The sequence below is a fragment of the Medicago truncatula genome, chromosome 5 (genome assembly GCF_003473485.1).
Source record: "Medicago truncatula cultivar Jemalong A17 chromosome 5, MtrunA17r5.0-ANR, whole genome shotgun sequence".
In the NCBI taxonomy this organism is placed as follows: Eukaryota; Viridiplantae; Streptophyta; class Magnoliopsida; order Fabales; family Fabaceae; genus Medicago; species Medicago truncatula.
Window position 1 is genome coordinate 4,359,960 of NC_053046.1, and position 11,951 is coordinate 4,371,910.

An 11,951-nucleotide genomic window follows, 5' to 3' on the forward strand; every position below is an offset into this window, starting at 1 on the left:
ACAGCAAAAAAAATGCAGCAGGCCGCAGGAACATACCATGACAGCAGCCCCCAAAAACTCACCAGCAAAACTAGCGCCGTAAGCACTCCCGCGGTTCCAACAACTCATAAAAGAGGCAAGATGCAATCTTCAACCTATTTGACCATTGTTCTTGATCAGATTCTCAATGTTGAGCGCTCTAAGTGCATCACTATGATGAAATCATTTTTTTTATGTTAGGACTTCATTGTGAGTATTGTACAATCAATTATTTCAGTGTTTTTATCTTCTCAATCACTATATTTATTATACTAGATCAACTGTATTGATTTTAATTTAATTCAATAACTCAGATGTGGATAGTCTCCATTGATGTTTTATTAGAGTTTGCAATGTGTCAATGTGTAGGATATTTTAATGAGCCAGTGAACCTTTTGTTTATTGGATGGAATGGATGCTAGCAAAACTTCAGCAAATATGTCTTCATATCATGAGTAATGTTCTTGGTCATCCTTCTATCAGTTGGCTTCTTTCCACCACTTGGGTTTATTTTTTGAGAAGGTATATGTTTCTATCATTTTTATTTAGAAATTAGGAATTGACATTCTCAACAATGGAAACTTCCTTTGAACAGTTATAGTTTAGTTATATAATGACAGCATGTATGAAGGTAGATAGTAATTTTAAAAACTGTGTGGTTTGTTTTGTTCTCTATTTGTTGATATTGATATGTTTCTTTGCATTTTAAAGAACTTATGTTTGAAGCATTTGACATGAAGTGATTTGATTGATTTTTTATTTGTATGCCATGACTTGCTAGCAAGATTATAAAAACTATAGTATTGGTTTGATTGATTTAGAATTTGAAATTGTCTCAACTCCTTTTGCATTCTTCATTGCCTAAATGTGTGTTTAAGTAATTGTTTTGTTCACATGTCTAAATTGAGCAAGTAATTTTTATATGTAAAATATGGCCAATTAATTGATTTTAGAACAAGTAGCAGCAGGTCTCTTACTAGAACCAGGCAGGGGTGCAAAAGTTGCTATAGTATAATTTAGCTTCATGTAATGATTAAGAATGGTAATTGAAATGATGACCATGCTATTATACATTTTAAAAATATAAAATCTAAATTGCAGCTAAGTTTTCTAATGTCACGTACAGTCGAAGAGAGTCTGAGCAGCTTGAAGTTACAATGCAACCAAGGAAAGACACCTGTTCAATGAAAAGCCTCCTGCTGATAAACTTTTGTTATGTTGCTCACAGCGGCAGGTCGATTGTGACAGTCTCATCAATTGAAGGGTAATGATACCTTTCTCTTATTCTCTCCAAACAACACATTTGGTGCTATTTTATTTATATTTTCTGTTATTTTTTTGTCAGCAAAATGTCGAATGAGGAATCACCAATGAAGCATTTTTACACTAACTGACGTAAATGAGCTATTAGTTATGATTGCAAAACGCATATTTTGACTTCATTTGGTCTTTGTTTATCAATGTGGTTATGTAGATTAACATGTGTAATGGTTCTTGGTCGTCCTTTTATTAGCTGCCTTCTTTCCACCCATATGTCACTATCTTTTTGAAAAATTCATGATTGCACAAAATGATCCTACCTTGAAGATTACTAAGCATGCATATAAACTAAACTTTATGGGAGGAACTGTTGTTTTCAAGGTCACTTATGCTATTGAAATACCAAAAAGTCACTTTCAATTTGTGCCTTTTTCTAGAGATTTTAGCATGCTCTAAGAAGGATCGGATACTTGGTTAGTTACTCTTCTCTTTTGAATTGTTTATTTTCAGGAGTTGTTAGTTCATTTCTCATATATACTTGGAAAATGAAATCATATTTTAAGATGTTATTGGTCATGTTGAGAAAGACACTGTCAAGGAAACTGAAAAAAAATGGAAAAATCAGCAAGGCTACGGTTGTGACGCTAGAAGATTTAGAGCAAGTCTTAATCTATTAACATTACTCAATGCAGAACAATTGTTGATAATTATGTGCTAACTTTTAATTTGATTAATTTGCACTTCGTAGGGGGAATAGAATTCATTGCACATTATCGGATGACTATGCCGTGAGAATGCAACAATTTTAGGATAATCATGATTCATCGCTTCCTGTGACTGTTCTGCAAAACTTCAGGTAAAGTTCCTTAATCTTTAGTATTTAAATTTTTATGTCAACTATAGTGTTTTTCTATAATATTCATCATATATTGATCTCAACCTTTGAAGTATCAGGAACTTGAGTTGAGATACGTGACTATTTTTGTTAGCGAAATTGAGATTCACGTTTCTACTACTTTGTCTGTTATTTCTTATATTTCTTTCTTTATTTCCTCTATTTCATGCTTATGACTATGTATAAATATATTTTTGTTGAATAATGTATTAGCCTTTGTTACCATAACACTCCAAAATATATGCTTCATAAATATATTCTGCCCATTGACACCCTCTACCCATAAAGTACTTAAAAGTTGCATGTCCTTCTTCTTTGGCACCACCCGTGGCTGTATCCTTCATCCATGTTTCTTGAATAATCTTTTGTTTCATGAGTTAATTTCTCTTTACCTCAATTATTATTTTTTACCAACTATTTTAAAGTGCACCTTTAATCATGTGTCTTTCTTCTTTAAGAGTTTAGATATAAAAAATGTGTCTTTAAGAGTTTGGAAATGAATGCAGCTGATCTAAGTTTAAAACACATGGACATGTGTTCTAAAACTAAACTTTGTATTGGAAACATTTCAATGACAATTTTAAACTGGTTTTTAGACTAGAGCGTAGGTTGTTGATGTGGTTCAATTTTTATTATTTTTATTGTATGCCTTAAAATGCTCATCTAATGTAATTGTTTTTATTTTTGTAGATTGTCTAGCTAATGAAAGGTTTATTTAAGGCTTATGTTAGGCTATCACATGATAAGATAAGGAGGTGTGACATAAGAAAAAAAATCAAATCCTTCAACATAGCTCAAGAACTCATGGCTAATTTCCATAAATTTGCACTTCAGTGTCTGTTTTGGTATATACTTTTTCTTAGTGTTTTAGTTTGTCATCGATTGGTCTAAGTATTATTTAACCACTAATTTGTTTCCAGATTATGTAGTTTTGTATTAAAAGGATACATGAACTTTATTATCTTGGAAGACAGATTTGACGTTCCTCAAGACTCGCATAACTTTCTTTTCTTTCATTTGCAATTGAAGAGATGTGTTCGATGGAATTAATTAATTTCACCTTGACTTCAATTTTTGCTTATTTTTGTGAAGTTTTGTTTTTCTCCAATGTGTACACTTCTGCTTCATGAATTTATTGATACAAATAAACGACAATGCTATCATTTTTTATACATAATTCATGAAAAGATGCACTTTTGTTATTTGATAGTTTGTTATGCCAAAGTTGGTCGCTTTTTTTTTGGCTTGAGTTGCAGTACTTTTCCAATTGTCAATTTTAGCGTTGCAGTTTGAAGCCATATGCATAATGCATGTAGTTGCTCTTACTCACACATGATTTAATACGATACAACTTTATAAGATAAAATGCAGGGTACTGTTTTTTCTTTGAATATCGTATGTCTGAGTGACGTAAAACATCTACTTTTCTATATGCATAAAATCAAAGGTCCTATATATAATTGCTATAGATTTAAGGAAAACTATGCAGGTAGGTGCAAGTTTACTGCCATCTGCAAATTCTACACACAAAAAAAGAAGCAATTTTTCATCTTTGAAGTCATATTTTCTCTTTTCTCTAAGTTAGTCCCTTACTTAATGTTGTTGGCGTCCCCTGTCAGCTCAATTCTTCACATATATAGCATGATGTTTTGGAAAATTGAGGTTAATATAAGTTCAAGTTTTATATTCTAAAATGATATATTAATGGTTCAAATGTAAGCTGAATATACTTCTATTTGAAATTTCATTTTGATTGAAAAAGTAAATTGAGGGTATAAGTAAATTCTCAAGCATTTGAAGCACTCCCTTCGTCTCAGATGGATTGTCGTTCTTAGGTTATGCACGGTTCATAATCTAAAACTTCTTTTGTTGTTAATAAATTCTAGAGCACTCCCTTCGTCTCAGATTGATTGTCGTTCTTAGGTTATGCACGATTCACAATCTAAAATTTCTTTTGTTGTTAATGAATTCCAGGTACTCTCATATAGTCTAATATGTTAAGTTAAATATCGATTGTTAAAATATATTAGAGTCTTCAACTCTAAAGCGGGTCTAGAGTCTAGTTGTTATAAAATAGATAATCATATTATTTTTTTTTGAAAGAATAAAATAGATAATCATAAATAGATAACTATCGCATATGTCAATTCAAACAAATCCAAGGGTCAATAAATTCCAGAGGGTTTTAAGTATGAAGGGGTGGAAGGAGAGAAATTCTCAAAATATTAGCTTATTGAGTGGGCCAAAATTTACAACCCTAGCATTCCTAAAAAAAGAAAAAAACTCTAGCGGTCAAACAAATATGAAGGATCTTAAATGTACAGTGTGTACTTAATTCGGTACCATTCATTGCATTTGTTTGATTTTTTTGTATTCAAACTTGGTTCTTCACCTATTTTCACTTGAATTCCCTATCAATTTTCTACTAGTATCATAACTCGATCAATAAAAAACTTCATATACATCAACAACGTAGAAAATTTCAGAGTCAATGTCATGTCTTGAAGGGTAAATATGGGACCCATCCAACAGCTCATGTGGTGTGGACGCAACTAATAATAATTCTTAAAATATGTAATTCAACTCACTTTATCTAAGTTCTCACTTTTTTCACTTTCTGTTTCTATCATATTCCAATTTTTTATACACTCTTTCTATGGAGTTTCACGCGGGTTTCCACACATATTTCTTTGACTTCACGTAACACTTCCTCTTTAAATTTCCATCTTTCATTTATTCATTTTCTAAGCTTCAAATTTCAATTACTTGTTACATATTCTCCTTAGTGATTAGAATATGAAGTGTTTCTTCTTCAAACAAAAATCTAAATCAGACCCAGATTTAAACCGTAAAAAGAAGAAAAATCATGCAAAAAAATCCATCAGTGCGCATTCATCACCAAGAAGCATAAAAGAATTGTACAAAGAGAAAGAACACAATTTCAGAGTTTTTACTCTTCAAGAGCTTGTAGATGCAACAAATGGTTTTAATAAGGTGTTGAAGATTGGAGAAGGAGGTTTTGGGAAAGTATATAGAGGAACAATTACTCCTGAAAATGGAATAGGTAACCCAATTGTGGTTGCCATAAAAAAACTCAATACTCGTGGATTTCAGGTATGCATATATACATGCTTGTTTGTTCGAGATTTGTTAGAATGTTTAATTTAATGTTGTTTAAGGTTGTTACAAGTTGTTCTCGTGAACTTAACTCAGATGATTATACCGTAGTTATATATAATGATCATACATTCACACAATTTTTTTGGGACTCTCATGCTGCTTAACCCGTATGTGAATCATAGCAATATTTATGATGTTAATTGTATCATACAATTTTCTCAACTTTTGTTTTGTTATTAAAAGGGTCATAAAGAATGGCTTGCAGAAGTTCAATTTCTAGGAATTGTGAATCACCCGAATTTGGTTAAGCTTTTGGGATATTGTTCTGTAGATGGTGAAAGTATCCAACGGTTGTTAGTGTATGAGTTTATGCCTAATAGGAGTTTAGAAGATCATCTTTTCAGTCGTTCTTTACCTACTTTGCCTTGGAAAATAAGATTGCAAATCATGCTTGGTGCTGCTCAAGGATTACAGTATTTACATGAGGGTTTGGAGATTCAGGTACCTCCTTGTTGATGTAAATTGATTCTAACTAACCATACAAATTAAAATTTTCTCAAAAGAAAACAAAATTATAGACCACCGTTTGACATTTGTTGACCATATCTGTTAGTTTATGTTTATGTTTTGTTGTAGACTAAATAAACAACATCCACATGCTTATCCTTAGTGTTGTTCTTTGACTAGGACCATTCATTCTTACCGATAGTGCTTCAAACTAAAAGATTGACTATGATTCCACTATAAATTTCTTTTGGATCACTTTCTACTAGATGTTTATGAACCATATAGATCTATCAATCCAAGTAGCCTAACGGATAGAAGGACATATAACAAATTAACAATGTATCAGCCGATGTTGAATATTTAGTGTCTATAAACAACTAAATTAAGTGTTTATAAAATACACACACTTATCATATTACTGTTGTCTACAAATTATTTATAAAATAAAATAATGTCTAATTGTTTTTATATATAAATTATTTTCACAAGCTATTTTAAAAAGTTTACGTTAATCCATAAATTTAAATAAGTCAATTCAAACAAACTCATATTACAACATTAGATACTTTATATCTAATTTTGGCTTCTAATTGTTCCATTTTATTTTTGGGAAGGTGATCTACAGAGATTTCAAATCATCAAATGTGCTGTTGGACAAGAAATTCCATCCCAAACTCTCAGATTTTGGTCTTGCTAGGGAGGGCCCAACAGGTGACCAAACTCATGTCTCTACTGCGGTAAGTTGACTTCATGGTGGACTATCTATTCAAGTCTAGATACTAAATTGTCTACTAAACTTGTAAAATAATCACCACTATATTTAATTATATACCACTTTCCAAATACACAATTATTATACAAATATTTTAACTTTCACTACTATCAAGTAGAATCACCAACACAAACACCAGACAAATACTAACACGTCAAAATCAATAATAATTTTAAAAAACGATATGATTAAGTATAATAACATGTGATAGTGTTGTGTTAGTCTTGTTCACACGCGAATATAGAAAGCATCTTTGATGATGTTATTGTGTTACATATATAATTTATGAATGATATGAACATTAACACCAATTTTTATTTTATTTTATTTTTTATCAGGTAGTTGGGACAAGGGGTTATGCAGCACCAGAGTATATTGAAACAGGTCATTTAAAATCAAAGAGTGACATTTGGAGTTTTGGTGTGGTACTATATGAGATTCTCACAGGAAGAAGAACAATTGAAAGAACCCTTCCAAAAGTGGAACAAAAGCTTATAGAATGGGTTAAAAACTACCCTGCTGACAGTAGCAGATTCAGCTTAATAATAGACCCTCGACTCAGGAAGCAATATTCTCTTGATGCAGCTAGGAAAATTGCCAAGTTGGCAGATAGTTGCTTGAAGAAGAATGCTGAAGATAGGCCATCAATGAGTCAGATTGTGGAAAGTTTGAAACAAGCTTTGCAATGTTCATAAACATAAACACTACGTTGAATTCTCAATTATCTCGACTTAAGATGATTAAGAATGTTGGATTAATTAATTTAATTAATCATTGATTGGTTCGAAGATAAATTAATGAGGTTTCAAGGTAAACAAGAGCATATGGATGAGTTATCTAAATCCATATGCCCAACCATGTACATATCTGTTTGAGTATTTGATTCACAAATAACATCCTTAAATCTTATGAGCAATAACAAAAAGCTTAAGCATGAGGTTTATGGTAATTAATTACTTTTCGAGTTTCAAGTGTGATTAATTAGTCTCACATCGATGAGAAATAAGTTACAATAAAAAAAATACTTTTTTTTTGGCACATCAAAGGTTTAAGTGAGTTGGACTCTGATGTTCATTAGGGTTAGGACAGACCTCAAAACTCAAAGAATATTTAAAAAGGTACATACATATTAGAATAAACGGTCAATTTAATCCCTAAACTATCACACTCTCTTCAATTTGGTCATTGAATTATTAAAATCAACTAAAAGATGCGTAAACTATACTTTCACAATCAATTTGGTCATAAAAAAACTCACCCACATCAGAAGAAATAATATCTAAGAAAAGTTTATATAAAATTTCATCATTCAGGTCAATACAATATAAAAGTCAATACATTCGGAACACCACCAAATTATCCAGGGGTGCATTGAAAAACAAAACAAATATAAAAATAAAACCTAATAATTCAACATGCTTTTAATAACTATATACATGACCCATCAACATAACATGATATATGTGTTCAATGTTCACACAAGAGCAACCTCTATTATAACATCATTTTCCTTAATTATGTGTCCAACATAAAGATCAGTCCCATATGAATCAGATTCAGCAAGCCTTAGTTTACCACCATCAGACATACTCACAACAAAATCCACAAATTTCCTCCAATTATCACCCTCAAGCAACCTCTTATTTATTCTTAGATATGTAAAAGCACTTAATCCACTTGTTGACAAAACTTGACCATAAGCACTTGAATCATATCTCTCCAAAGCATTCTCACCAGCAAGTTCACCACCTGCAATCTTTGTTGCCATTCTCACTTGATTTACCAATCCTTCTGGTGAACAATTTGCATCACAAGGTTGTTCATTATCCTTCATTTCCATGCATGTGAAATTCAATATAACTCCATGTTTTGCTAGCATTTGTGCTATTGGTATATAACCATCATGAAACTTTGTGTTATAGTAACCTGCAGTTAATTCAGTTGCATGTGATCTTGCATTGTAATGCCAATGAATTCCAGCTATTTTGGCAGATAGTTTCACTCCACTTGTTTGGAATATGCTTTTAGCTGATACAAGAATTTTCTCACCATGTTCAACAAGCTTGCTTGAGTACCAATCAAGGAAGAAATCTCCATATTCTGTGTTCCATGTTCCTTCTCTTTTGAAAAATCCAGTATCCTCAGGAAATTGATTGTATTGTCCTGAGTCATGGGGTCCACTTGTTCCCCACTCTTTCTTCCCAATTGCTCCTGCTGTTGCTTCCAAGGATGATCTCATATACTGTTTGGCAAATATGTCATTTTAGTTTAGTTGTTTTCAAAAGAAATTGATTAAGTTACATATTCAAACTTTTATTAATATTTAGTTTATCTTTTTTTTTTTTTTTTTGAGAGAATGTCTTTGGCATATTTGAAATTATTAATATTAAAAGACATCTCAAATGTGACATAGCAACAAAATATCTAGATACTAATATAATATTCTCTTTTGTACCAAAAAAAAATTCTCTGAACTCTGTTTCAATTAAGATATTTTGCAATCAAAGGTTTAATTATTGAGAAAATCTTGTGTGGTCCATTTGAGCACAGCAATTAGACACACACAGAAAAGTTAAAAGGTAGGAAAAGAAAGAAAATAAATAAAGTAAAATATTTTAAATGATTAAATTAAATGATGTATAATTTTATGTGTGTACAAAAAAATTATATTTAGGATTGTAATCAACTAAGTATTTCTCCTGGTTATAACAAAATATGTCTAATACTAATATTATTTTGGACTATTTATTCTAAAAATTGATGTCTTTTTAAGTTTGTACCTTGTCATAGCACTGGAATTCTCCAATTCCTGGAAACTTCCAAGTTCCATCAGTTTCAGGGTATGATGGATATCTCAACTCCCCACATGGACCTAGCCCCACTTGAATTTCCTGCAAATGAATTTGTTCTTAATTAGAATTTTATACATTGCAATATATGCATCAAGTCATAGTTTTTCATCAATCACAAAAATATAAAAAATAAAAAGTGTCTCTGTCAAAAAGATGATAATCACAAATGTCTCCAATAAGTATTCCTCTTACAACTAACTATCTTCCTTAATATGGAAAAATTGAATTATGAGTCATACATGTCTGTTTTCTCCTATACTATTTTTATCAAAATTAACATTGATTAGGTCATTATCTAAGATATTATGTTAAGGATGATCATGAATTTCTACTTCTGAGACCGACGATATATAGCGCCTGTTAAAATTTTGAACAAATGTGTGGCTGAAAATAAAACTAACCACTATACAAAAATCTTAGCCAAGTATCTAAATTACTCTGTAACCTCAAAATTGATGAAGTACTTACTATGATAACATTGCCCAAATAATCTGTGAACCTATCACGGAAGCTTCTCATATAATCGGAGTAGACTTGAAGTGGAGTTCTTCCTGCTAGAACAGGCACTGAATCACATCCCAATGAGATGTATTCTGGATTTCTTCTTCCTAATTTGTCTGTGTAAACCAACTCAGGGTTCTTCCTGATTTCTTCTAGCACCCATGGTGGTAGAGGAATGCTATAAAATGCAATACAAACCAAATTAGTCTTTGATTTTTTTTATTTTTGGTCTAGTTGAATATTTTGTTTAACAAGAGTGATAGATATTTCCATACCTGCAAGAGTCACCAACATTTCCACCACATTGATGAAAAGACATAACAATTTGAAGCTTCAAACCATGTTTTTGTACCATCTGAACAAGTTCAGCATAAGCTTCCCAATTATACTTCATTGGACCATCTTTTTCGACCAAACCCCACCAAGCATCAACCATTACTCCTTCAACACCAGCACTCTTCAAAGCCATCAAACTAGCATTCATTGCTCTTGCTTTATTCAATTTTCCTCCCATTGTTACCGTGTCTAATGGCAACATCACAAACACCGGTACTCTATTCGAATCACCATCGTGGTTATGAGTGACCGATGACGTGTGAATCTTCTCCCATTTCTTGTCTTTCTTTACAGCAGAATTGTTGTTGTCTGTTGTGAAATGAGTTTCTTGTATTGAACTCTTTGCTTTGAGTTTGTGACCAATAGATGGTTTCATTTTTGGACAAGAAACTTTGTTGGAAAAAAAATCATCAAGAGATTTTAAGACTCTTGTTTCTTTCTGATTAATCAAGGAAATTGAAAAACGAAGTGTTTGAGCCATTTTTAGTGCTATCTCTGATTATGTTTTTTTTACTACTAGTGTGTTATTTCTGTTTGCAATTAAAGATTGGAGGGAGAGAATATATATAGAACTAAAGAGTTTGTTTAATTTTTGCATTAAGTATTTTATTTATTTATAAAAAAAAAACATAGTAGATATTTTTAGGAAAGTTGAAGTTGAGAACCTTGGTGGGTCCAAGTTGAAAAGTGAAAATTGTGCAAAAGGATCAAAATCTCGTCGGTACCATGCTTACGTGTTACCAAAACAAAAAACATGTCGACTATGGCTTCACTTTTTAACCGTTACCCACTAAATAAATAGTTAACTGTCTTGATATTTATAAGGAGAGCCGAGAGGAAATCAACAACGTTACTATGTCTTTTTCAAAAAAAGTAAATTATGGGGCTTAGCTTAAATTGATGGTGTACCCAATTAAAAAGGAATCTTTAGGGATCCCTTGTTCCTCACGGTTGGTTTATTATTTCAAAATAAATAAATAAATAATAATCTGAGATTTTGAAGAATTGTAAATATCCCTTTAAGGTGAGGGAATTTAAGAAGCATTATTATGTGGCAAAACTTAAAATTGCAATCATCCTTTTTTCCTACGGTTGGTTTGTTGTATGAGAGGGAACTGCCGTATCTAGCGACATAAAATAATTAACCAATACCAAAACATAGTTTTGTGGAGTTCATGGAGGTTGATGGAAAAAAGATGGCGGTTAACAATAAATATATACATCGGGATTTATTCATGAGACTGTGTCTCACTATAAATATCATTTCCCTATTTAAAAATAAATAAATATTGAGATTTTTATGGAAGTGTAAGATCCAATTAAAATTAAATTAGAGTCTATAGATCCTTATCCTACTCACCCATTGTTTATATCCACCCATTGCAAAAAAACTTTAAACATCACGTATAGTAAAGTCTGAAACTAGCATCAATAAATAATGTCACTTCAACCAAATTTATGATTTTTTTTTAGAGTGACTATCAAATTACGAACGGGAAAAACACCAAGGGTCAAAGTTGCTCAAATAAAAGTGTGTGTGAGTGGGGTAAAAGGTTTCAAAATTGCACAATTGTGATACTTGGATGTTTAAAAGTGCAATTGGGTCTACTACTTTTTATGATTCAAACATAATCAATCATTACTATTCAATAATGTTAATTTTAGTTTTTTTTTTTGGTATAATGGAAGC

The 11,951-nt window shown here is 31.5% G+C and overlaps 2 protein-coding genes across 2 annotated transcripts; one reads left to right on the forward strand and one right to left on the reverse strand.

Annotated features, from left to right (window-relative positions):
* The first annotated feature begins 4,630 nt into the window (after window positions 1-4,630).
* On the forward strand, window positions 4,631-7,528 carry LOC11430162 (probable serine/threonine-protein kinase PBL19). The gene is made up of 4 exons (XM_003611358.4): window positions 4,631-5,287; window positions 5,537-5,794; window positions 6,415-6,537; window positions 6,911-7,528. The coding sequence occupies exons 1-4, from the start codon at window positions 4,970-4,972 to the stop codon at window positions 7,265-7,267; spliced, it is 1,056 nt and encodes a 351-aa protein (XP_003611406.1). The 5' UTR covers window positions 4,631-4,969; the 3' UTR covers window positions 7,268-7,528.
* A 317-nt stretch (window positions 7,529-7,845) lies between these two features.
* On the reverse strand, window positions 7,846-10,809 carry LOC11438460 (beta-amylase 3, chloroplastic). The gene is made up of 4 exons (XM_003611360.3): window positions 10,201-10,809; window positions 9,893-10,103; window positions 9,353-9,463; window positions 7,846-8,814 (listed from the first exon to the last, which is right to left on the reverse strand). The coding sequence occupies exons 1-4, from the start codon at window positions 10,740-10,742 to the stop codon at window positions 8,047-8,049; spliced, it is 1,632 nt and encodes a 543-aa protein (XP_003611408.1). The 5' UTR covers window positions 10,743-10,809; the 3' UTR covers window positions 7,846-8,046.
* Window positions 10,810-11,951: the final 1,142 nt, after the last annotated feature.

What these genes read in the sequence shown, in the direction of transcription:
- LOC11430162 (XM_003611358.4), top strand. Translation starts at nt 4,970, where the DNA reads ATGAAGTGTTTCTTCTTCAAACAAAAATCTAAATCAGACCCAGATTTA. An exon ending in ATGAGGGTTTGGAGATTCAG is followed by an intron (nt 5,795 to 6,414) that starts GTACCTCCTTGT and finishes ATTTTTGGGAAG; the next exon opens with GTGATCTACAGAGATTTCAA. An exon ending in AAACTCATGTCTCTACTGCG is followed by an intron (nt 6,538 to 6,910) that starts GTAAGTTGACTT and finishes ATTTTTTATCAG; the next exon opens with GTAGTTGGGACAAGGGGTTA.
- LOC11438460 (XM_003611360.3), bottom strand. Translation starts at nt 10,742, where the DNA reads ATGGCTCAAACACTTCGTTTTTCAATTTCCTTGATTAATCAGAAAGAA. An exon ending in AATGTTGGTGACTCTTGCAG is followed by an intron (nt 10,104 to 10,200) that starts GTATGGAAATAT and finishes TGCATTTTATAG; the next exon opens with CATTCCTCTACCACCATGGG. An exon ending in ATTTGGGCAATGTTATCATA is followed by an intron (nt 9,464 to 9,892) that starts GTAAGTACTTCA and finishes ATTCATTTGCAG; the next exon opens with GAAATTCAAGTGGGGCTAGG.